Raw genomic sequence first — 26,097 nt, forward strand, 5'->3', positions numbered from 1 at the left:
ACTGTTAAAAATGCTGGATCCCGTTGTCCTGACACAAATTAATAAAATTAAAGTCAACTTAATTGTTTTTAAAATTTAAGTAGATTGAATATAAAACAATTAATTTGTCCCTAAAAAAACTGATTGAGTTGATTCAGCTCAATTTAAATTAAGTTTAACAACTTTATTAATCCCACCAGTTAGATTAGTAGGATTTCATGAAACAACAAACAAATAAAGAGACAGATCGCTTACAAACACTATTAAAAAAACACAATCCAGCATGCTTCATAAATAGTAAAAAAAACATAGGAATTAATGTATTATAAATTGTATGTATTAAAAATTTTCATTTAAAACTTGCTTAAATTTAATGTTGTTGTAAAGCTTTATTGCCTCTGGTTAGGTAAATGTATCTGTCAGAAGAGCATTTGATGCTTCTTAACCTTCTTCCAGAGGGCAACAGAACAAAAAAGATTCAGAGGATGGGAGTCGTCTCCTATATCACACTTGAAGTTTTCCTTAACATTTGCTGTTCGTGTAACTCTGCTAGACTCCTCAGAGGTAATTAAACCAATAATCCTGGAGCAAGTCTTGACTAAGTTTTGAAGGCGATTTTTGTTTCTAACGGAAAGTGAGGAGAACCAGCATAAAAAAGGAAAAGCAAATTAGTTTGAACAAGCCGCACAAATCGCTTTTTTTTTGTGGTATTTTGCCAAAACGAGTTCAAACACAGCTCATAATGGATCTGTAATTAACAATATATCCTGTGTATTCATTCATTTGATAAGATTTGATAATAACCTTTGTAAACATCCCAATGTGCGTTTAATGTCTAGAAAAAGAAATGTAAAGCATTCAATGTAACTGCAGTTTTTATGAATGTTTGATTTCAGATATACTTAAATATAATATTGTTTCATTAAGGCAAGGGTTCAATAACTGCATCTAATATAATTGTACAATATAATAATTTTTTATTGAATTGAAAAGAAATTAAGCTTTTTAAAACATTATATTCAGTCCATGCTTGGATAATTTTACTAAACTTTTATTTTTACTTTAATACACGATATAGGCCTATTATTAATGTAAAAATTTGCTGTTTAGTGTGTTGTTTATTTGTATTATTTTCAGCTATAGCAATTTCGTTCAAATTAATATCTGGAGTCTAAAAAAAATCATGGTATAAATTAAATCAGTCTGAACAGAATCGTTCATAGAAAAAAGAAACACCAGGAAATGCTGCTTTTTTGCACAAGATGGCGCTTTACTCATTCATTTATTTATTTCTTCGGCAGGGGGTGTCCACCTCGGTCCTAGAGGGCCGGTGTGCTAAAGACTTTAGCTCTGATTTTGTCCGTTCAATTCACCTATAGCGCATGTCTTTGGACTGTGGGGGAAATCCATGCCAACATGGGGAGGCGACAGTGCTAACTGAGCCACCGCGTCGCCCCATGGCGCTTTACTATTTACACCTAATATTTTAGATTTTCATGGTTTTATATGGTTTGCTGCTTGTGTTAACACATGTGTGTGTTGTTGTTGTTGTTTTCTCAGCACAAATCTTTAATTGTGCCTCTCTAAATAGCCTATAACCTATTTTAAATAAAAACTGGTTCAGTATCCCAGAGAAAAAAACTAGCCTATATTTAGCCATAGATTTATTCCTCGTGGATTTCATTTATTTATTTATTTATTTATTTATTTATTTATTTATTTATATTTTATAGTAATTAATTTTATGTGGTTGTTTAGTTTAAAATGATTTTTTCTTAATTATTTCGGTTGTAATACACGGTTATTTTATCCTTTTTAATTGTTATTAGCAAATATCTTTGACTGCATAGACGTGATATTTTTCTAATAGAGCAAAAAAGGAGTTCAGTTCATTAAAATATATGCTTTGTTCAATTAAAATTTAGCTAGGCTATATTTTAAAATGTGGGCCATTTGGTTTTTGCAAATTATTTCGCAGATGTAACATTAACAACCAAAACTTACCGTTAAACAAATTCCGTGAACTGTTAAACAAAGTGTAATAGGCTATTGTCACGGTTTTATTAACGCAAAGACCAGTGTCGAAAAATGCAATTTATATAAATGTTTAGGCATTCTATCTATCTATCTATCTATCTATCTATCTATCTATCTATCTATCTATCTATCTATCTATCTATCTATCTATCTATCTATCTATCTATCTATCTATCTATCTATCTATCTATCTATCTATCTATCTATCTATCTATCTATCTATACAGATTATGAATTGGCATTTACTTTATACACAGTTTAGAATTGTTTCTACGAATAGTAAATAATATTGAAAAGAAAACAAAAGTGAGCATCAAGGACGAATAAAGGAATAATTCTCTATGATTAGACTATACAGTCCTAGAATGTAAACGTCTGATAGAAAAAAAAAGGTTTTAATCGTTTCTTTGTATATTAACACTGACCATTTCATTTTAACCCTGCAATTAAATCTACGTCACGTATTGCATCAAACTGCACATCAAAGAGGAGCACACACGCACACACACACACACACAACAACACGGACAAATATGATATAATTGTTTCGATTTGGATTTTCGTTCAGGAAAGTCGGTGTGAAATACTCGGATAATCTCATGTCATCACTGGAGTACACGAAAAAGGATTGTTTCGCGTCTGGGACTCTGTCATCGGCCTCTCTGAAAGGCACTTTAACCAAATTCAACAGCAGGAGACATAAAGCACGAAAAAAGATCTCCGCACAAAACAAAGAGGAGCCCGAAGCAGAATGTGATGTTTGCAGGTGACACTGTCTATATTTATTCTCAAACATTAGCTTACATCTACTGTTGATGCAAGTCTGATTTAGCCTATAACAAATAACAGGTATGATAATACTCCTGTTTTCCTTCGGCTTAGTCTCTTATTTATCAGGCGTCGCCACAACGGAATGAACCGGCAACTATTCCAGCATATGTTTTAAGCATCGGATGCACTTCTAACCGAAACCCAGTACAGGGAATTAATGAAATTGTCTTAAAATTATTCGATAATCAAGATGTTATTATTATTTTTTTAAAGAAATATTCGGTTTAATGAAGTACATGTGATTATTAATCAGCGGACCTAACATTTGTATGTGTGTGTGTGTGTGTGTGTGTAGTCGCACATTATTTTAAGGTACACTTCTTACTATTACAGTTTTTCTCAGTGGCTTTGGTGCATTTCTCACAACACTATTTATATTTGCACAACAGCTAATGTATTTCTCAAAACAATTAGTACAAACTGCGAAACCTAGCTGATAACCTGCAAAAGCGTGTCACTTGCTCAAAATAGATAGCTCATTCTTCAAAAGCAAGTATTCATGTCAATGAAAGTGTCAGTATCATCAAGATGAAAATTTCTGCCACCATTGTTTATGAACAAGATTGTCAAATGGCTGTCATGTTTTCATTATAACAGTTTACTCTGTTTTTCCAATGCAAATAAAGTCTGATTTTGGTGACACTTCCTGAAAATGCTCAAGACAGCGCTATATATATTTGCACAAACTACAGTAAAGTTAGACATCACTGCATTTAGTCCAAGTACAAGGCACTGAATATGTATGTTTCACATTTTTACTGCATTTGCTCTCTGCAATTATAATTTATTAACAGCATTGTGCAGAAGAATGAATACACCCTTATTTACAACAAACATACACTCCCTTTAGGTAGAGCTGTGCACAACTGTAAACAATATTGCAGCACATATTGGAACTGGACCTACAACACACACAGGTCTGTGAATCAGTCGAGAAATTGTTCATTTTAGAAGACATTTTCAGGGGGAAAAAAAGATTTAAAACATTTTGTAAAATTTGCTTGATAGATTTTGACAACTAGTTCAACATTTTTGTCTGCAATGACTCAAGTAATGAAACGAGGACTATTAGTTTTATATGGAATGACTATTCAGCATTTACAAGTTTAGTTCATTTTGACTGACATGACATAAGCAAATGATAATGTTATAAAACAGCAGAGAGTTGTCTGAAAGCAATTGATGCATGTCCAAAAGCATTTGCAATTTGTTGGAAGGAATGAGAAACTGCTACTAGGATGTGCACAAATGACTAATTGTTTTGAGAAATGCATTAACTGTTGTGCAAATGTAAATAGTGTTGTGAGAAATGCACCAAAGCGACTTAGGAAAAACTGTAACAAACCATTAACTATGACTTTTATTTCAATAAAAACTTAATAGTAACCTAAATCGTTATTAAAACCAGGGTTAGGTTCAAATATTACGTAGGGTTAGGGATTTTTACAGTAAGTACTAATAAACAGCCAATATCTTACAGTTTTTCTCAGTCGCTTTGGTGCATTTCTCACAACACTATTTACATTTGCACAACAGTTAATGCATTTCTTAAAACAATTAGTCATTTGTGCACATCCTAGTAGCAGTTTCTCATTCCTTTTTAACAAATTGCAAATGCTTTCGGACATGCATCAACTGCTTTCATACAACTCTCTGCTATTTATAACATTATCATTTGCTTATGTCATGTCAGTCAAAATGAACTAAACTTGTGAATGCTGAATAGTCATCCCATATAAAACTAATAGTCCTCATTTCATTACTCGAGTCATTGCATACAAAAATGCTGAACTTGATGTCAAAATCGGTCAAGCAAACTTTATAAAAAACATTTTTTTTAACTTTATTTTCCTGAAAATGTCTTTAAAATTGAACAATTTGATGAATGATTTACAGACCTGTGTATGTTGCAGGTTCAGTTCCGATATGTACTGCAATATTGGTTACAGTTGTGCACAGTTCAACCCAAAGGGAGTGTATGTTTGTTGTAGATAAGGGTGTGTTTATTCTTTTGCACAATGCTGTGAATAAATTAGGATTGTAAAGAGCAAATGCAGTAAAAATGTGAAACATACATATTCAGTGTCTTGTACTCAGATACCTCACTAAATGCAGCGATGTCTCACTTTACTGTAGTTTTCAAATGGCTCTGCAAAGAGTAAATAGTGTTATCTTGTGTGTTTTCAGCAAGTGTCACCAACATCTGACTTTTTTGCATTGAAAAAATGTCCAGAGTAAACTCATAATGAAAACATGACAAAGCCATTTGACTATCTTGTTCATAAACAATGGTGTCAGGACTTTTCATTTTGATGATACTGACACTTTGACTGACATCAATACTTGCTTTTGAGGAATGAACTCTCCATTTTGAGCATGTGACGCACTTTTGCAGGTTATCAGCTAGGTTTTGCAGTTTGCACTAATTGTTTTGAGAAATGCATTAACTGTTGTGCAGAAATGCACTGGTGTTGTGAGAAACGCACTAAAGCGACTGAGAAAAACTGTAATAATATATAGATGTAAATGTCAACTACAATTTTGAATGTAATCAACTGTTAAGGGTCTTCTACTTGTAGTTGGCTCAAAAGAAAATGCTTAACTCACTTAAACACTTCATGATTCACGATATGAGAGTTGTTTTCTGCTCTTTTCGCAGGCTGTCTTTACTCAGTTGTGACAATCGTAACCGTACTGTTCGGAGAATTCTGATCGCGTGTGTGATTTCTCTGCTGGCTCTTCTGTCAGCCGTGGCCATGGACTTCAACTCATCGTTGGCTCAATGGCAAGCCACCGAAGCTTCGCTTGAAAAGCTGACGTCCTGCAGCACAAACGTCACACTCGCCCTCATTGCAGAGCTCCAGACATTAAGAAAGCTCAGTTCATCAACTGTAGATAAAAATAAGCAAGAAACAAACTCCTTGATAATGCTCACAGCTAACCAGTGTTGCACTAGTACTGACCTGGACAGTTTGGGGCAGCCGTGTGACATTGAATTACAAGAGTTCTGTGATCATCTTCAATCTAATCTCTCTGAGATGCTCAACGCTACATGGAGAGGCAACTTTGCGGATGCTAATGACACCACAGTTTTTACTCTAGCAATTGAAGAGATATTAAACACATGGGGCGTCAAGGACATTGACGTCAGTCTTCTCCAACACAACCCAACCTGGACTGATGTTCTTGCTCTGAAGCTGCTCCTGACAGCTCAGGAATTGAATTACCTCAAGAAGGTGGAGAATCAGGATGAAATATGGCAAGTGACTGCACTCCTAACAGTCTTAAAAGACATGTCTGAAAACCTCCATCAATGCTGGATGGAAAACATCGACGTTGATTTAAACCTCACGAACGTTAAGGATCTTCTGTACACTACTAGCACGTCTTCAGAAGGATCTACAGATTTGGCCTTGATGAACGTGCAAAGATGTGTTCATTTCAGAGCTGGATGGAGTCTGAAACTGAAATCCAGAGACATTTCATCTAGCATCAGCCTGAAGGTCTGCCTGCTCACCATTGCCTGTCTCATTTACCCCATAGTTCTGCTCTCCTTTAAACAAATGACCGAATGGATCCAAGACTACGCTCAGAGCCTCCGGGAGAAAACCGAAGACCTGAAGAGAGAACGGCGTCTCGCCGAAGATCTCCTTCATCAGATGTTGCCCAAATCGGTGGCCAAGCAGCTTCGCCAAAACAAACACTTTGAGGCTGAGAGTTACGAGAAGGTACTTTATTTGTAAACACTGTAAAGAAACGATGGGTTCTACTCAATTCTTTAGAGTGGAATTCTTCTAGTTCTCTAATTCTCAATTCCTTAGGTTTACTTAACCATTTAGTTGTTTTCCTTTGGCTTAGTGCCTTATTTATCAGGGATCACCACAGCGTTATGAACAGCCAACTATTCTGGCACATGTTTTATGCAGCGGATGCTCTTTAAGCCATAATCCTGTACTGGAAAACCCCCATGCACTCTCTCAATTACACACACTACTGCTGATTTAATTAATCCAATTCACCTTTAGCACATGTTTTTGGACTGTAGGGGAGCACCTGGGGAAACCCGGTAGTAGTTTGAACAAACTTTTTTCGAGTCTACTGTACATTTCTAGAAATCATAGTTTCATTGGAGCCCCTTTACCAAATCCATTTCAAGTCTACAAAAAGACAAGCATATTCATCAGGGATGTTGGCAAGACGGTAGTGTCAGGAAAGCGCACATGCTCCCCTTCTGTTTGTTCTTTTTGTTGTAGTAATTGCCTGTAATTATGGTATTCCATATTCATCAGGAGATAAAACAGCTCATGAGGGAGTCGGGTAAATGACACACGTCTGTATGGGCAATGCGTGCACCTGAAGCCTGTCCCCTTCGATTTAGAGCACTTAAAGCAAATCCTTTTTTTTAATAAGAAGAAGAACTGGTATATAGTGCAGTGTTTCCAAACCCATTTTCAACCTTTTCCTCATCAAACACACCTGAAACAACTCAACAGAACATTAGAAGAGACTCCAAAACCTGAAATGAATGGGTCAGATAAGGGAGACCAACAAAATATGTACTGTTTGCGTGCCTCTTGGAATTGGGTCGGGAAACTGATATACTGTAGCGTGACATAGCAGGATGATTACAAGTTTCATATTGGAACACAATAAATGCGTAAGTGAATAAGCACAATTCATGTTAGCATGTTCTATTTATTAGAAGTTTATTGTTATTTTTATTGAACTTTTTTAACTAATACATTTGGCTTGATATTGTAATTATTTAAATAAAAATATTAAATGTCAATTTTATACGTCAAGCTTTCACAAGGGGTCTTTTGTATCAATTCCGATAATATTTGCTCTTTTGTCTGATTTGCCACCTCAGTCAAACAATCCCAGAACCGGCCCTACATTGCAAACAAATTTTATGGGCTGAATTAAAACAAACTACTTAAATTTAATGCTGTTAAACTTAATTTGTTTGTTTTAATTCAGCCCATATAAATTGTTTGCAACACTCACCAACCAACCCAGACTCATTCCGGAAACGTAGCCTTGCGGACGTTTCTGGAGACCGGGAAATACGTCCTGGGAGGTACGTATTTGTGCAGTTTTTGTTTTCGCGAATCCTCAAGAGGCTGCTGTGCGCGCTTTTTCACGTCTCGGACACCTCTTGCAAGTGCCGTTTGTGCCCGCGCTATTCTCGCGTAAAGCTGCTGGGGGCCGCTGTCGAGAGATCGTCTGTTTGACTGACTGAATGACCGAATAATTGACTGGGCGACCGGCCAATTGGTCGACCCACCCTCCTCCTTCTCCTCGTCCTTCCCTAAACCCAAGCAACAATTTACAAAAGCCATCCAGAAAAAGAAAAGCCCTCGTCTGATTTTTACTACGTTTGCAGATTTCACCACGTTCTCGCCCTGTCATGAACTTGTTCACTTTATTTTTTAGATTCCATTTTTGTCTTACCTGATTTCTGGAACCGCTCTTCCCTGGACTCGAACCCAGTCGTAGCGGCTGGCTCCCCTCCAGCTCTCTGCTCCGCCGACGTACACGACTAGCTAACCGGACAAACTTTTTGTGGCGGGAAAGCCCTCCACACGGATTCAAGCTGTCAGCTGGTGAGCGCGAAAAGGAGCGGTGTCACACCACCCCGTAGCATTCGCTTAAAAAAATAAAATGCGGCCTCACATACCTCCGGCCACGTAAATCGCAGTCTCCAGGGCGTCCGCAGGGCTACGTTTTCAGAATGAGCTTAGGTTGAAAAAAATTGTAAATCTAAATAATAATTTTAGGCAACGGGGTGGCGCAGTAGGTGGTGTTGTCGCCTTACAGCAAGAAGGTCACTGGTTTGGCTGGGTCAGTTGGCGTTTCTGTGTGGAGTTTGCATGTTCTCCCTGTGTTTGCGTGGGTTTACTCCAGGTGCTCCGGTGTCCCCCACAAGTCCAAAGACATGCGCTATTTGTGAAATGGGTAAACTAGATTGTCCGTAGTGTATGTGAGTGAATGAGAGTGTGTGGGTGTTTCCCAGTGATGGGTTGCAGCTGGAAGGGCATCCGCTGCTTAAAACATATGCTGGATACGTTGGCGGTTCATTCCGCTGTGGTGACCCCAGATTAATAAAGGGACTAATCCGAAAAGAAAATGAATGAATGAATGAATGAACAATGAATCATTTTTTTCAGTGTACAATCAACTCTCTTCTTCATTAAATATAGCAATGTGGTTATTCTTATTTTTCTTGGGTTGATTGTTATTTTTTGTACACAACTAATACAATTATTCTCTTCCAGGTGACAATTTTCTTCTCTGACATTGTGGGTTTTACTGCTATATCGGCCTCCTGCACTCCATTACAAGTTGTTGAGATGCTGAATAACCTCTACATGTGCTTCGACACACGCATTGACTCCTATGATGTGTACAAGGTATCATATCAGCATATTCTGAAATTAACTATTACAATTTCTATTGATAGAGCATATGAAAGCATGTAGGGTTTATGTAATTGGTTCGGATGAGACATTAGATTGAGGTCCTGACTCTCTGTGGTGACTAAACATTCCATGGCACTTCTCGTAAAGAGTAGGGGTGTAGCCCTGATGTCCTGGCCAAATTCCCTCCATTGGGCCCTACCCATAATGGCCTCCCAATCATCCCCATCCACCGAATAGGCTTTATCACTGTCACATTGGATGCTGCAACTGGTGGTGGTGAGGAGAGACCACCCAAACGCAGTTATGCTAGTAACATGTTGGTAACAGGCTTATCATGTTAACGACATGGTAGTAACATGCTAATCATGCTAGCAATGTTAATGACATGCCAAATATCCAAAAAGATTGCTAATAACATGCTATTAATGCTAGCAACATTCCATTAACACTTGGACCATGATAGAATCTTACTAACATCTTGCTTACTGCAATATGTATGGAGCTAAACTGTGCAGGACACCGGCCCTCGAGGACCGAGTTTCTCGGTCTAATCATTCTATCTACGCTAGTAATACCATAATTATGTTAGAATCATGCTAACAACATGCTAGTAACACATTAATCATGCTAGCAGCATGCCTGTGACACATGGTCTAAACATGCTTACAACATGTTGATTGTGCTAAAATTATGCTATCAACATGCTAGTGATATGGTAATAATGCTAGTAACATGTTAGTAACAGATTAATTTTGTTAGCAACATGCTAATCATGCTAGCAAATGCCCGTCACACAATAAAAACGTTGATCATGCTAAAATCGTGCTATCAACATCCTAGTTATATGGTAATTATGCTAGTAACATGTTAGTAAGGGGCTAATTTTGATAGCAACAAAGTAGTAACATGCCAATCATGTTAACAAAATGTTACTGACATGCTAATTATGCTAACAATACTCATGCTAGCCCTGCTGAAAAATCCAGCTTAAACCAGCCTAGGCTCGTTGGCTGGTTTTAGCTGGTCGACCAGGCTGGTTTTAGAGGGGTTTTGGCCACTTCCAGGCTGGTTTCCAGCCATATCCAGCCTGGTCTTAGCTGGTCAGGCTGGAAAATGACCCGGCTGGTCAACCAGCAAAAACCAGCCAACCAGCCTAGGCTGGTTTAAGCTGGATTTTTCAGCAGGGAGTTCAGGGATGGGCAAACTTGTGTCCTGTAGAGTTTTGCTCCAACACTAATCAAACATCTGAACATGTTAATCAGTGGCTTCAAAATCACTAAAAACCTATAGACAGGTGTTGATTATGGTTTGGAGCTAAACTCTGCAGGACATTGGCCCTTAAGGACTGAGTCTGCCCATCCCTGTGCTAGTCCCAATGTTAACAATAGTTTGTAGTTTGTAGTAACATACTAACCATTCTATATGTCAGTAACAGTAGAATCATGCTAGAATCATGCTAACAACATGTTAGTATCATGTTAATCATGCTAGCAACATGCCAGTGACACAATAAACTTGCTGTACTCATGCTAACAAAATGCTGATCATGCTAAGATCATGCTATCAGCATGCTAGTGATTTGGTAATCATGCTAGTAACAGACAAATTTTGTTATTTTAGTAACATGCTAATCATGCTACCAACATGCTAATGGCATGCTAATCATCAAAAAAGAATGCTAATAACATGCTGTTCATGCTAGCAACATGCGATTAACACTTTAACCAAGATAAAGTCTAACATGTTGTTAGCATAATTAGCATGTTAGTAACATTTTGTTAACATGATTGATGATTAATGATGGCGCGATGGAGATTATCAGTCATTTGCGGGAGTCTTTATGCACATCTGGGAGGCTTGGGATGTCTGCTAGCAACATGGCCATGACAAAATAAACATGCTGTAAATATGTAACATGCTGATGTTGCTAAGATTATGCTATCAACATGCTAGTGACATGATAATCATGTTGGAAACATGCTAACAGCATGATAATCATGTAGCTAGCTAACATGCTAATCATGCAAATAGCCAGTCTGAACACCAGAACAACTGCTTAGAAACCACTGAAACTACTATCTTTTTAACTCTTTAAACTGTTTAAACATCAAGCTTTTAAAGCTACTTTGAAACTATAATTCTCAACCCTGCTGAAAAATCCAGCTTAAACCAGCCTAGGCTGGTTGGCTGGTTTTAGCTGGTCGACCAGGCTGGTTTTAGAGGGGTTTTGGTTTCCAGCCATTTCCAGCCTGGTCTTATCTGGTAAGGCTGGAAAATGACCAATTAAATCCAGCTAAAACCAGCTTGACCAGCCTGGTTAAAGCTGGACATAGCTGGTTTTGGCTGGGCTCCCAGCCTGGCTAGGCTGGTCAAGCAGGTTTTAGCTGGTCATCTCCCAGCCTGACCAGCTAATACCAGGCTGGAAATGGCTGGAAACCAGCCTGGAAATGGCCAAAACCCCTCTAAAACCAGTCTGGTCGACCAGCTAAAACCAGCCAACCAGCCTAGGCTGGTTTAAGCTGTTTTTTTTAGTAGGGAAGCCAACATCAATGTTTGTCTATCTAGTTTAAAATTGTAGTATAAATGATGCATCACAAAACCATTTTGTTAGATTTAATCAACTACAACTTTTCATTTCAGAGCACCACTGCACACCTCTGCTTTACTTCCATCACATTACATCATTCATTTTTACAGGAATAGTTCACCCAAAAATGTATTCTATCACTATTATTCCCTCACCCTCTGGTTCCAAACCATATTGAGTTTCTTTTTCCCCCCGAAATTTTCAAGAAACCTCCATAGTAGGGTAAACAAAAACATCAAAATCATTGGTTTCCAGCTGACATCAGAATAACTTGTTGTGTTCAACAAAAGATGGAAACTCAAACATGTTTGTAGCAAGTGAAGGGTGAGTAAATGATGATGGAATATTACGTTTTGGGTGTGAACTATCCTATTAACTCAGAATCTGTGTGTATGAAACAGGTAGAGACTATAGGAGACGCATACATGGTGGTCAGTGGACTGCCAGAAAGAAATGGAGACAGGCATGCAGATGAGATCGCTAAAATGTCCCTGGATCTGGTGGCTGCGGTCAGACAGGTGCCGATACCCCATATGCCAACCAAACGCCTTCAGCTCCGCGCCGGAATACACACTGGTCTGTGAATCATGACTTTACACAAACATTGCTGATTACAGGTTTAGAAATAATAACAGTACCTCTTACATGTGCATGAATTAGTGCATAATACTAAAGTATTACATTTGTATGTAATATTTATTCTTGATCTTTCTTGTCAATGATTCATCAGCTACAGTTGTAATGCAGCTTTCTATTTATCTTGCCAAAAGTTTATCAATGCTAGTTCGTAGTAACAAAGAAAAGGTCCAAAATGTTCTCCCAAAACTGTCCTCATTTTGTGTCAATCCAACATGATCTCATGGCAATTCGTAACTATTTGATTTAATGGCTAATTTGCACTCGCTTTGAATGTTATTACTTGATTAAATGGGCATTTTCAGTGGTTATCAGCTGATAGATATGGGCCAGTAGGGGCCTTCTATATATATATATATATATATATATATATATATATATATATATATATATATATATATATATATATAGTTATTAGCCTCTTTTAAATTTTTTTTCTCTTTATTAAATATTTCCCAAATGATGTTTAACAGAGCAAGGAAATTTTCACAGTATGTCTGATAATATTTTTTCTTCTGGAGTAAGTCTTATTTGTTTTATTTTGACTAGAATAAAAGCAGTTTTTAATTTTTTAAACACCATTTTAAGGACAAAATTATTAGCCCCTTAAGCAATTTTTTTTCGTTAGTCTGCAGAACAAACCATCGCAATACAATAACTTGCCTAATTACCCTAACCTGCCTAGTTAACCTAATTAAACTAGTTAAGCCTTTAAATGTCACTTTAAGCTGTATAGAAGTGTCTTGAAAAATATCTAGTCAAATATTATTTTCTGTCATCATGACAAAGATAAAATAAATCAGTTATTAGAAATGAGCTAGTAAAACTATTATGATTAGAAATGAGTTGAAAAAATCTGCTCTCCTTTAAACAGAAACTGCGGAAAATTAAAAGGGGGGGGGGTAATAATTCTGACTTCAACTGTCTATGAAAATTGTATAGTTATTTTTATACTTTATGTATTAATAATAATGGATGATGTCTTTTATGTCTCATACCATTTAAGGTCCTTGTGTTGCTGGAGTTGTTGGATACAAGATGCCTCGGTATTGTTTGTTTGGAGACACAGTCAACACAGCTTCCCGAATGGAATCTACCAGCTTGCGTATGTTTATCTACCTAGTTATCATGTGCAGCGTTTTCTGCGAAAAAGTAATCTAATTACAGTAACTAGTTACTTTGTAACTAATTGCACCCAACACTGCATACTACATCCACCATGTTGTTAAAGTAGGTAAAGCAAGACATATTTCTTTACATTTTCAGGTCATTTAATTACAGTTACTTATAATGTACTTGTTTAGTCAGAAATGTATGTCAATATATGGTATGCATGTGTCATTGTTATTGTTATTCTTAAATTGTTACATTTTATAATAAAGCTAAAATGTCCTGTTTTGGCTCTATTTAAGAGTTTAATTTATATTGTCTATGCGGCATTGAGATTTATATGTAGTGCATTTATACCTTGCATTTTTTAGTGTTTAGTCAAGTAATTAAATAACTTATCGAGTACCTGAGATACTTTTTAAACACTGGAATTAAAAATGTGATTTAAATACATGGTGTTGGGTTGTGGCCGGAACAGCATCCACTGCATAAAACATATGCCAGAGTAGGTGATAATTCATTCCGCTGTGGAAACCCCAAGATAAACCATGGACTAAGCCATAGGAAAATGAATGAATTTATAAATTTAAATACAATCCTAATTATGTAATTAGTAATTAATTACTTTTTGATGTATTTTACCCAACACTGGTAGTAGTACGTCTGAATTCCATTCATACTACATAGAATAAAGATACTTTTCTAACCGTTGTGAAGTGAAGGATATGTGAAGCATAAATAAAATGTTTAGAATGAAGGATCCTGGTTAACAGGATGAATTCGGACAGTTTTTGTTTTTTTTCAGACACATCAAATGTGTTTGTTTTCCTCCCATCTTTGGTCATTTTCCATAAATCAGAACCTAAATATTTGTTTGATCTGGTCTTCAGCGCAGAAGATTCACGCAAGCTCTGCTACATATCTGGCACTCATGAAGGACAATGCATATGAACTGCAGCTGAGGGGTGAGGTTGAAGTAAAGGTGAGAATGCCAACCCAGGCTCATTATTGATACATACACCCTATATACATTTCTGGAGATCCTGAAATACATCCCAGGAGGTACTTACTTCCACCAGAGGCCGCTGTGTACGCTTTTTCAGATCTTAAATTTCTCTTGCGTGCCATTTGCGCCTGCTGTTCTTGCGTAAATCCACCAGACTGACCAATTGACCCACCGATACTCCCTTCCCTAAACCTAACCAACAGTGTTTTTCAAAAGCACCATGTGACCCAATCACCCCTTCCCTAAACCCAAACGACAGTGTTTTTCAAAAGCAATCCAGAAAAACAAAAGCACTTACGGCCGCCTGATTTTTACCCCGTTTTTAGATCTTACCACATTCTCACCCTGTTATCTACTTGTTTATTTTCTTTTTTGCCTTTTGTTTTTGTTTTAGCTGCTTTCTGGAACTATTCTTTTTTTTTTACTTGAACCCCGTCATCACAATCAACTCCTCTCTGCATCTCAAATCCGCTGACATACTGTACACGGCGAGCTACTGAGCAATCTGTTACCAGCGGAAAAACCATCAACACAGAAGCAAATGGCCAGCTGGTATAGCGCGAGAAGAAATAGAAGCCATTGGTGGCGTCATACCGCCCTGTAGCGTTCTTTTTAAATTCGAAATGCAGCCATGCGTAGATCTGGCTACATAATTCACGCTCTCCAGAAATGTATACGGGGTACGTTTTCACAGTGAGCCTTTGTTGGAGAATGCATACTGCAGAAATGTTTAAGACAAGTTTTGGTTTAACTGCTGAAATTACAGATTCTGGAATTGTAACAATCGATTTGATTTTTCAGGGAAAAGGAAAAATGGACACCTACTGGTTGATTGGTCACAAAAACTACAGCGTTCAGAATGACAGTTTGGTGTGCCACTGGAACCCTAATATCTCAAGAAAGAAAAAAGCCCCTGTTGGAAGCAACGTGTCTATGGAGAATGTAAGTTGTTTTTGAGACATACACTACTTATTGTTTCATTTATATTTCTGATCAAATACATGGCGAAAGTAGGGCTGGGTGATTTTTTCGATTAATTCAAATTTACGTTTTAAGAGGATTTAATTTTATATTAAATCGAGGTATAGCATTTAAAAAAAAAAAATTAGATACATTATAATTGCACCAATGTGATTTGGTTCACTCTCTGTATTACGCTGCCTGACTGCCTGTCTGGGTTTCATTCATGGTAGTGACGGACTGAACACAGAGACTGGACAGCCTAATTTAACCCAATGCATGACGTTGTGGATGAGCATCTCAGAGCTGGTGCAAATACAACTAATAAAAGCATTTAAGTGTCTTCAGTTGTGCATTTTTCTTTTGTTAAAACCTTTGCATCAAACGTGCTGTGGTCCACTTTCTCAAGCTGCTCCAGCAGTGCCTGACGAGGGGATTTACATTCAGACTAATGCAACAAGTAAAATCCTACATGACTTCACGCCTTAAGTCACGTCTGTGTGGACTGTCAAGACTTTCGGATGAGACGTTAAACCAAGGTCCCGACTCTCTGTGGTCATTAAAAATCCCAGGATGTCCTTCGAAAAGAGTAGGGGCTTAACCCCGGCAACCTGGCCAAATCTGCCCACTGGCCTTTGTCCATTATGGTCTCCTAACCATCCCCATATTCCAATTGGCTTCATCGCTGTCTCCTCTCCACCAATCAGCTGGTGTGTGGTGTGCGGTCTGGCGCAAAATGGCAGCTGACGCGTCATCCAGGTGGATGCTGCACACTGGTGGTGGATGAGGAGATCCCCCCATTGTGTGTAAAGCGCTTTGAGTGCCCAGAAAAGCACTATATAAATGTAATTATTATTATTATTATTAAGACGTATTCCCTCAAGTCGATAAACACGATCTCTCAAAATGTATGAAGGACGTAAAAAACCCGCCATGTAAAAAACCCCACCGATCTTAGTTTAAACCGCGCTGATCTTAGTTTGGTTTGAACACGAGCAGAGGTGAGCAGTGAAAAGTGAAAGTACCCGCCCCCATGACAACATTTAGCGGACGTAGTTGAAACCCAGACAGGCAGTCAGGCAGCATGATACAGAGAATGGTGCAAAGTGCATCAAATGATCGATATTTAAAAGGGGGGAAAAGAAAAATGGAATAAATATTTTATTTTAGACACACATCTGATGCTTGTATTTGCTTCTGCTGTACGTCCACAACTCCACGCATTAGGTTAAATTAGGCTTTACAGTTTTCATGTTCAGTCCTTTACTTCCACTGTATCTTTTTAAGAAAATGGCAGCAGCATTACAACCCAGGGCCGGAGTGGTACTCCTTTTCAGCCCTGGAGTTTCAAGCCTCAGACCGGCCCACCTCAGTTCACGACTATCTATATTAAAATAAATTCATTTCCAATTCAGTTTCTAATTACACTATCACGTCTTTTTTTGAGAAAACAGCTGCTTTAGAACTTCAAATGTGCAACAACAGTAACAGTATTATATGTCTTAACAATAAAAATGAAAAAAATAAAATACTCAGATGAGGATCAAACCCGGGTCGGTGACCCACCGAGCCACAACAGCTGATTAAGATGCGACTCATTTGACCTATATCATCAATAACCTGCAGGCTGCATCATGCCCGAGAAAATAGATAAAAAGAGCAGAGCTGGTAAAATAATGAATAAGAAGATTGTGGTCAAGTAAATAAATAAATTAATTTAAAAAGTGTGACTGCTGAGAGCAACAGATTCTGGAGCTAGGGACACCGGCCCTTGCGGCCAAAACCGGCCCACCGGGAATTCTCCCGGTCCTCCCGATTAGCCAATCCAGGCCTGTTACAACCTGTCATTCAATCAGAAGAAGACAAAGTCAAAGCCGAGCTGACTGCCAATCTTTCCTAGGCTCAACAAAACTTGCAAAAAAAAAAAAAAACTATTGCAAAATTTACACATTTATATATATTTTTAAATCTCCTGCAATGATATTTAACTTGTGAATTTGTTTTAAATTAATGGGGGATTGGTGATTGAGAAGTGAAGGGGCATTTTGATTAATTTGAGGGGCATTTTTTTTTTCTCCAAGAGAAAAAAGGGCTTGTGCTCTGCACAGGCTGAGTTCTACCTGTGCACATGCCTGATTCCTAGACTTTTCTGACAGGGTATTCGAGTGTCATTTAGTGTCAGATGTAAAAGTATGTTGTAGTACTACTATACAGGAGTTATTATTATGGATTATACATAGCAATGTATTTGGTGTTTTTTTTAAAAAGCATGACTTTAAAACACGAACGCTGTTATGAATATATTAAAACATGTGCTTGTTTGTTGTATTCATAATAATAACAAAAAAAATACAAATTAGTGAATCTCCTGACTTCTGTGTAGAGATAATTGGGAGATCCCTTTACGTGAACTCTCAAAACGAGGGGTAGGGGTAAAGGGCCCAGGCATGTTTGAGTCCCATTTCCCAGTTCGTTTGACAAGTGTGCGTGCTCCGAATCTGGCTCAGGTTCAGTTGGCCAGCTCTGGCCCGATTGGAAGAGGTGTGCCAGAGCACAGTTCGGTTGGGCTTTGTGAGTGCAAAGCACGACTGAGTGCGAAGACCCGACGTCACTTTTAAAGGACTATTTCATATGGATTTATTAATCAGTCTTAGTTTCCATTGAACATGAACTGTCTTAGTTTTTTAAAGATACAAACCCCTTGCTTTACGTCAGCTGCACCTTCAGCAAACCTTGTAATACCTGCAGCACGATGACTTTCATGGACATTCATGAGCATCAAAAGTGATGGATTTGTTCAGCAAAAGATTTAACTGTATGTCACTGCATATTAAAAGACCTAAAATAATACAAAACAATATAACTAAAGCAATCTCCACTTTGCTGAGCGAGAGCGCTTCTCCTCTAAACTGAACGGTCGCATCATTGATAATGTAAGCGTGCTTGAGCTAGGAACGCAAAAACTGCAATGTGAGTGCAGGTCGAGGGGTAGGGGGGACAATCGCACCTGGACACGGTTCAAGACAACCGTGCTTAGTGTGAGTACAGCCTAAAAAACCTGTAATGGGTGTGACAGACAAATGAGACATCCGAAGGATGCAGTGTTGGTGGTCTTCAAGGAACGTGGTTGAGAAACAATGGGTTAGGATATATACCCTTGCATTACAAGATTTTAGTCCAATTTTCAGTCCAGTATCACAAGATAAAACTGTCTGTTTCTGTACAGGTGGAAAACTGCGCTAGTAGCTTTGGCACGCTGGGATCGATGGTCGGGGCGCTGCAGGGGGAGCAGGAGACAGAGGAGCGCCCACCAGAACAACACAACGATAAAAGTTCTCTGCTTCCCGGTGCAGTGTCTCACAGCTGATCTGAACACTTACTAAAGTAGTCTGCATAGTGTGTTTTCAACCCAAGCTCATTCTGGAAATGTAGCCCCGCGGACGTTTCTGGAGACCGCGTTTTACGTGGCCGGAGGTACGTAAAGGCCGCGTTTGTTTTTTTTTGAGCGAACGCTGCGGGGCGGTGTGGCTCCGCTTCGCCCCTCCTCTTCGCGCTAGCCGGCCGACAGCTCGCCTCCGAGTGGAGGGCTTTCCCGATACAATCAGTTTGTCCGCTTAGCTCACAGCGTTGCGTCGGCGGAGCGGAGGCCCCGGACGAGGAGGAGGAGGAGCCGGCCGCGGTGGACGACGACCGGGATCGAGTCCGGGGAACAGCAGGTTCCGGAAATCAGGTAAATAAGGGCGAGAACGCGGCAGGATCCGAAAACGCGGTTGAAATCGAAGACGAGGGCTTTTGCTTTTTTTTTTTCTGGACGGCTTTTGCGAACCGTCGCTCGGGTTTAGGGAAGGAGGAGGAGGAAGAGGAGGGCGGCCGAGTCGGCCGATCTGGCGGCTTTTCGCGCGAGAACGGCGTGGGCGCGAACGGCGCGCGCTCCCGAAAGGCGCCCGAGACGCGAAAAAACGCGCACAGCGGCCTCTCGCGGATCCGCGAAAACAAAAACCGCTCGAATACGTACCTCCCGGGACGTAAATCGCGGTCCGCAGAAACGTCCGCGGGGCTACGTTTCCACAATGAGCCCGGGTTGTGTGTTTTATATTTTTGCGTGAAGATGAGTGAATCTGCTCTGTGGGCCTTTATATACACTCAGTGGCCACTTTCACAAGTACCTTGTCGTCGTACCTAAAGAATTTGAGTTGCTACCATGCGATATGTTGATTAAATAACCGACCCTTCACTTCACTAAAGCTATGTTTCCATCCACCTATTTTTATGCGCATTTTGGACATGCGCTTAAATAAAATAGTTGATAGAAACACCTAGATGCAAATCAATTTTGATAATGCGCATAAAAAAACGTATGCGCATAACTGAGTAGGACAAACGTTTTATTCGATAAGAAAAGATGCACATAAACTGAGATGGAAACACTTTTACCGAACAAATTCCAGTATGAGCATTAAAAAGGTCATGTGATTTTGTTCAAAGAGATCATGTGATGAAAAAATTTGTGCGAATGGACAAACCAGCAGGCTGAGCACACTGTAAGACATCTGAAATGTTGTTTTGATTATTCTAAAACGCCTTAACTGTTTTAGTATTAGTGTTGTTATATTATTAATGACCTTTAGAAGAGTCAAGGGCGGCTGTGTTCTGCGTCTCAAGCCTTCAAACACCACTGTTCATTGCACGTTGACATTGAGCTGCTTTTCCACTATCGTGGCAAACCCTTTTAAGAACACTTCGGTACGGTAACAGTCAGGGTTTAATTTGTGCCGGATCCGGCATCTCTGAAATCTGATCCGGCACCTCATTTTACTGATCTCCCTCCTCACCTGTTTGCTGTTCACTTTCACTTTCTTCTCTCTGCGACTTCCCAACCCTCTTCACTTTCGTCCACAACAACCAACCCACGTCCCAGCTCTTAACTTACGCCCCATTCATGCTTCAGCATCAATGCTTGGCAGAGGGTGTGTTTGAAGTTGGGGCTGACGCGATCGTCATAGCAGCGTCAGCCAATAAAATTAGTCAACAATAGGCCACTGTCTGAGCTACATTCAATGCTTTTTAATGCGCTCACCTAACCCCACAACCAACTCTCCCCGTCACAGTGACGTCACTTGCTCCATTGAGTGCATTGTATCTGGCATTGCATCGTGTGATGCAATCTCAGCTTGCATCATAAAGGCTGCATCCAGATACTATTGGGACACCAACCCTCCAGGACAGAGTTTGGGCACCCCGGGCAAGACTATCACTCACACATTCAGTGCATCCAGAAAGTATTCATACTGTTGTGCTTCACTTTTTCCACATTTTTTTATGTTACAGTCTTATTCCAAAATGGATTACATTATTTTTTTTCCTTAAAATTCTACACAATACCCGATAATGACAATGTGAAAAAAGAGTTTTAGTTTTAGGATTTAGGTCTGGGCTCTGGTTGGGCCACTCAAGAACATTCACTGAGTTGTTGTGAAGCCACTCCATTGATATTTTGGCGGTGTGCTTTGGGTCATTGTCCTGCTGAAAGATAAACCGTCGCCCCTGTCTCCCACTCTGAAGCAGGTTTTCATTCAGGATGTCTCTGTACATTGCTGCATTCATCTTTCCCTCTATCCTGACTAGTCTTCCAGTTCCTGCTGCTGAAAAACATTCCCACAGTATGATGCTGCCACCACCACGCTTCACTGTAGGGATGGTATTAGCCTGGTGATAAGCGGTGCCTGTATTTCTCCAAACGTAGCGCCTGGCATTCACTCCAAAGAGTTCAATTTTAGTCTCATCAGACCAGATATCTGTTTCTCATGGTCTGAGAGTCCTTCAGATGCCTTTTGGCAAATTCCAGGTGGGGAGAGGCTTCCGTCTGGCCACTCTACCATATAGGCCTGATTGGTGGAATGCTGCACAGATGGTTGTCCTTCTGTAAGATTCTTCTCTCTCCACAGATGAAATGACCATCAGGTTATTGATTACCTCCCTGACTAAGGCCCTTCTCCCCCGATCACTCAGCTTAGATGGCCAGCCAGCTCTAGGAGGAGTCCTGGTGGTTCCAAACATCTTCCACTTATGGATGATGGAGGCCGCTGTGCTCATTGGAACTTTCAGAGCAGCAAATTTTTTTTCGGTAAGCTTCCCCAGTCTTGTGCCTTGAGAAAATCCTGTGTAATAAGGTCTACATATAAGGTCTACAGACAATTCCTTTGTCTTCATGCTTGGTTTGTGCTTTGACATGCACTGTTAACCCTGGGACCTTATCTAGACAGGTGTACGCCTTTTCAAATCATGTCTAATCAACTGAATTTACAACAGGTGAACTCCAATGAAGCTGCTGAAACATCTCAAGAATGATCAGTGGAATCAGAATTTTTTTTTTATAAATTTGCAACAATTTAAATAACATTTTCTCACATTGTCATTATGGGGTATTGTGTGTAGATTTTTGAGGAACTCAATAAATTTAATCCATTTTGGAATAAGGCTGTAACATTAAAAAATGTGTAAAAAGTGAAGCGCTGTAAATACTTTCCGGACGCACTGTATGAAGCATTTGAGCAGATTTGCCAGGGCACTTTCTACTAGGATTGTGTCTATTTTAAAAGCTGTCATATGAGGGGCTTTCCTGCAAGATATATGTGATGTGGAGGGCTCTCCAGTATTGAGTATGTTGTATACTTTAATGGCATAGTAAGTATTCTTGCTCCCATAGCATCCCAACAAGATGTTTATGTGTAACAATTCATCCTAATATTTATATATTTCATTTTCACTGCGAGAACAATATTTTCTATCATTTCAACACACATAAAAAACTGTTCATATTTCTTTCACATGTTTGTGTGTTTTTTTTGTTTGTTTGTTTTTTCTAAATTTGAGTTTATTTGTAATTTGAGTTTATTTGTAAATTTGAGTTTATTTGTTATCTGGTCAACATTTTCCTCTGTATATTGTTTGATGCTATTTGGTGTTCTTGATCACGTTTATATTTATTTATTTGTTTTTGATGACAGTCAATTAAAAATATATTGTTAAACCATCAGTTCTTAATCCTGGTCCTCACAACCCTCTCCCCCTGCCCGATTTAGATAACCAGCTCATTAGAAAAGAGCTTTATAAAAGAAGTGTGCTGAAATTGACATGTTCCTAACACAGGCTGCGTCCGAAATCGCCTACTACTGTTTCAAAACAGAGAAGAATCAGGTAATTACAGTCTCCCTTTATCAGTTTATAAAGTCTGCAGCTGGAGGTAAAACGCAATAAGAGGAAACTGTGTTTGTCTTAATTTCAGCCGGCAGTATCTCATGGCAGCCGGATCCTCAAAGAACACAGCAAAATCATCTCAATTAGTAGAAGTGGCAGATAATGAGAGAGAAATTCGGTGCACATGATGAATGATTAGAGACAGAGAAGCCCTTATTTAGAGGCTTTAAAATGACAAAAGCCTGTGCCCAAACCCTTTGTGTTCCAGTTAAATGAAGGTTGGGGGTAATTACTTTGGCTAAGGCACTCAGGGTACAATATAACACACACAAACACACACACACACACACACACACTCAAGCAAAAGCAGTGCCAAGACAAAAAGGGAAAAGAATTATAAATTTTAAAAAAAATCTAAACAAGAATTTTAGTGTCTTACATTTAATGCCTTTTGAACATTCTATGCTGTACATGGCTAAATGACTGAGATGATTTACAAAAAAAAAAAAAAAAAAGCAGTTTATCTCTAGTTTTAATTACAACCTTAGTCAGCAAGAAAATAAGGGTTCTTATAAGCTGTTAAAATTATTATAGTATTCATTAACAACATTTGCTTAATAAACTTAATAAAATATGCAAAAGCAAAAGTTCACAAAACAAAAGGATTTTGGAAGAAGGCTGTAACATTAAAAAAATGTGGAAAAAGTGAAGCGCTATGAATACTTTCTGAATGCACTGTATATTCCTGAGTAACAGAGGATCCTCTGCACCACAAATTTATGCATACATTTTCATATATAAACAGCAGCACCACTACAAAAGACTGGCATGTTGGAAGGAAAACATTTAATTTATGTGTTTACTGTTTAAGAATTATTTTATTGTTACACAAGATTTATCAAAATCTCAATAGTTATGTATCTGAAAATCAAAGTGTTTCCCCCTAAAATACTTCTCTACTGTACACAAATAAAGTAAAAAAAAAAAAAAAAAAAAACGGTTAAACTCCCACCTGTAGTAGGTCAGTCTGCTGTGAAAAACTGTGTGCTACACACTTTAGAAAGGGAAAATTACAGTAGGGTGATTTACTGTAAGCGTTTTTCATCAATATTTGTGTGCTGTACAAATATGAATGAAAATATGGGTAATATTTCACCTGTAGTAAGTCAGTCTGGCCTATGCGAAAGTACTACATCCTTTATAATTCTAAAAGTACATTAGGGTGATTTACTGTAAACACATTTGAAAAAAATTTGTGTACTGTACATATATGAACGAAAATGGGGGTGACTTCTCACCTGTAGTAAGTCAGTCTGGCCTCTGTGAATGTACAACACCTATTAAAATTATAAAAGTACAGTAGGGTGAATTACACTAAATATTTTTCTTCAATATTTGTGTACTGTACAAGTAATGTGATTTACATTTTTTTAATTGGGGGGGAGGTGTACTGTACAAATATGAATGAAAAAATGAGTGAAATCTCACCTGTAATTAGTCAGTGAGACTTCTGGGAATGTACTACACCTCTTAAAATTATAAAAGTACAGTAGGGTGATTTACTGTAAACATTTTTCTTCAGTATTTGTGTACTGTACAAATATGACTGAAAATGTGAGTAAAATCTCACCTGTAGTAAGTCAGTGAGGCCTCTGAGAATGTACTACACTTCTTAAAATTATAAAAGTACAGTAGGGTGATTTACTGCAAATATATTTGGAAAATATTTGTGTACTGTACAAATGTGAATGAAAATATAAAACCTCAGCTGTAGTACATCAGTCTGGCCTCTGAGAATGTACTACACCCTTTAAAATCATACAATTACAGTAGAGTGATTTACTTTTAAAAAATGAAAAATATATTAGTGTACTGTGCAAATATGAATAAGAAATATGAGTAAAATCTCACCTGTAATCAGTCAGTGAAACTTCTGGTAATGTACAACACCCTGTAATATCATACAATTACATTAGGGTGAATTACTGTAAACATTTTTTGAAAAATATTTATGTACTGTACAAATATGAATGAAAATATAGGTAAAATCTCACCTGTAGTAAATCAGTCTGGCCTCTGGGAATGTATTACACCTTTTAAAATTACAAAAGTAAGGTAGGGTGAATTACTGTAAATATATTTGGAAAATATTTGTGTACTGTACTATGATGAAAGAAAATATGGGTAATATTTCACATGTAGTAAGTCAGTCTGGCCTATGTGAATGTACTACACACTTTAAATTCATAAAATTACAGTAGGGTGAATAACTGTAAACAGTTTTGAAAATTATTTGTGTACTGTACAAATATGAATGAAAATTTCACCTGTAATAAGTCAGTGAGGCCTCTGAGAATGTACTACACCTCTTAAAATTATAAAAGTACAGTAGGGTGATTTACTGTAAATATTTTTGAAAAAAAATTGTGTACTGTAAAATTATGAATGTAATATGAGTAAAATCTCACATGTAATCAGTTAGTGAAACTTCTAAGAATCTACTACACCCATTGAAATCATAACATTACAGTAGGGTGATTTACTGTAAATATTTTTGAAAATCATTTGTGTACTGTACAAATATGAATGAAAATATTGGTAAAATCTCACGTGTAGTAAGTCAGTCTGGCCTATGCGAAAGTACTACACCCTTTATAATTCTAAAATTACAGTAGGGTGATTTACTGTAAACATTTTTGAAAAATATTTGTGTATTGTAAAAATATGAATGAAAACATGAGTAAAATCTCACCTGTAGTAGATCAGTCTGGCCTCTTTGAAAGTACTACACCCTTTAAAATTATAGAAGTACAGTAGGGTGATTATCCTGTAGTAAACCAGTTTAGTCCCTAGGAATGTGAGCACACATTAGAACGAGAAGCTTACATCTTGGTGAAATACTGTAAATATATTTTCCTGTATATGTTGTGATGAAGGGGGAAAAAATGTGAGAAAATAACATTAAGCTTTAGCTGATGTGTACTGTATGCTTATGACAGGACAAATTGCCTATTTCTGCTTGGTATGTACCGTATAGGGGTGTAGTACCCTTGCTGTAAATCAGTCTCCCCTCTTACGCATGCGCCATATTAAAGAAAAACTTATCGATATGAAATTGAACATTTTTAAAAGAAATTGTGATGGTTTAATAGTTTAAAATGACAGATGCATCAAGGCTTGATTTCAGACACCTACCTACAGTAATTGAATGAAAAGATGAATGTTGTTGGTCCTGCATGTCTGTCCAATTTGTTCCATATCACTCCAGTTATTGAAGCTCATCAATAAACAATGTTAGGCCTGTGTGGTCATGTTGGGTTTCTTTTCTCTTC

General features: G+C 38.1%; 1 protein-coding gene and 1 long non-coding RNA gene across 3 annotated transcripts; one reads left to right on the forward strand and one right to left on the reverse strand.

Annotated features, from left to right (window-relative positions):
* The first annotated feature begins 2,479 nt into the window (after nucleotides 1-2,479).
* Nucleotides 2,480-22,604, forward strand: LOC137496387 (uncharacterized). Of its 2 annotated transcripts, none has more exons than XM_073911207.1 (8): nucleotides 2,480-2,782; nucleotides 5,507-6,575; nucleotides 9,126-9,260; nucleotides 12,258-12,432; nucleotides 13,499-13,597; nucleotides 14,493-14,584; nucleotides 15,410-15,550; nucleotides 18,795-22,604. In XM_073911207.1, the coding sequence occupies exons 1-8, from the start codon at nucleotides 2,616-2,618 to the stop codon at nucleotides 18,933-18,935; spliced, it is 2,019 nt and encodes a 672-aa protein (XP_073767308.1). In that variant the 5' UTR covers nucleotides 2,480-2,615; the 3' UTR covers nucleotides 18,936-22,604. The 2 variants fall into 2 exon arrangements, 1 of the variants encoding a protein (XP_073767308.1); XR_012384770.1 differs by having other exon boundaries at nucleotides 2,534-2,782; nucleotides 14,493-14,567; nucleotides 18,795-22,395.
* On the reverse strand, nucleotides 22,556-26,097 carry LOC141375936 (uncharacterized). Its single transcript, XR_012384771.1, has 3 exons — nucleotides 25,093-26,097; nucleotides 24,293-24,533; nucleotides 22,556-24,102 (listed from the first exon to the last, which is right to left on the reverse strand). It is a non-coding gene; the product is annotated as an uncharacterized lncRNA (long non-coding RNA).

This window comes from Danio rerio, chromosome 8, assembly GCF_049306965.1.
Source record: "Danio rerio strain Tuebingen ecotype United States chromosome 8, GRCz12tu, whole genome shotgun sequence".
Classification (NCBI taxonomy): Eukaryota; Metazoa; Chordata; class Actinopteri; order Cypriniformes; family Danionidae; genus Danio; species Danio rerio.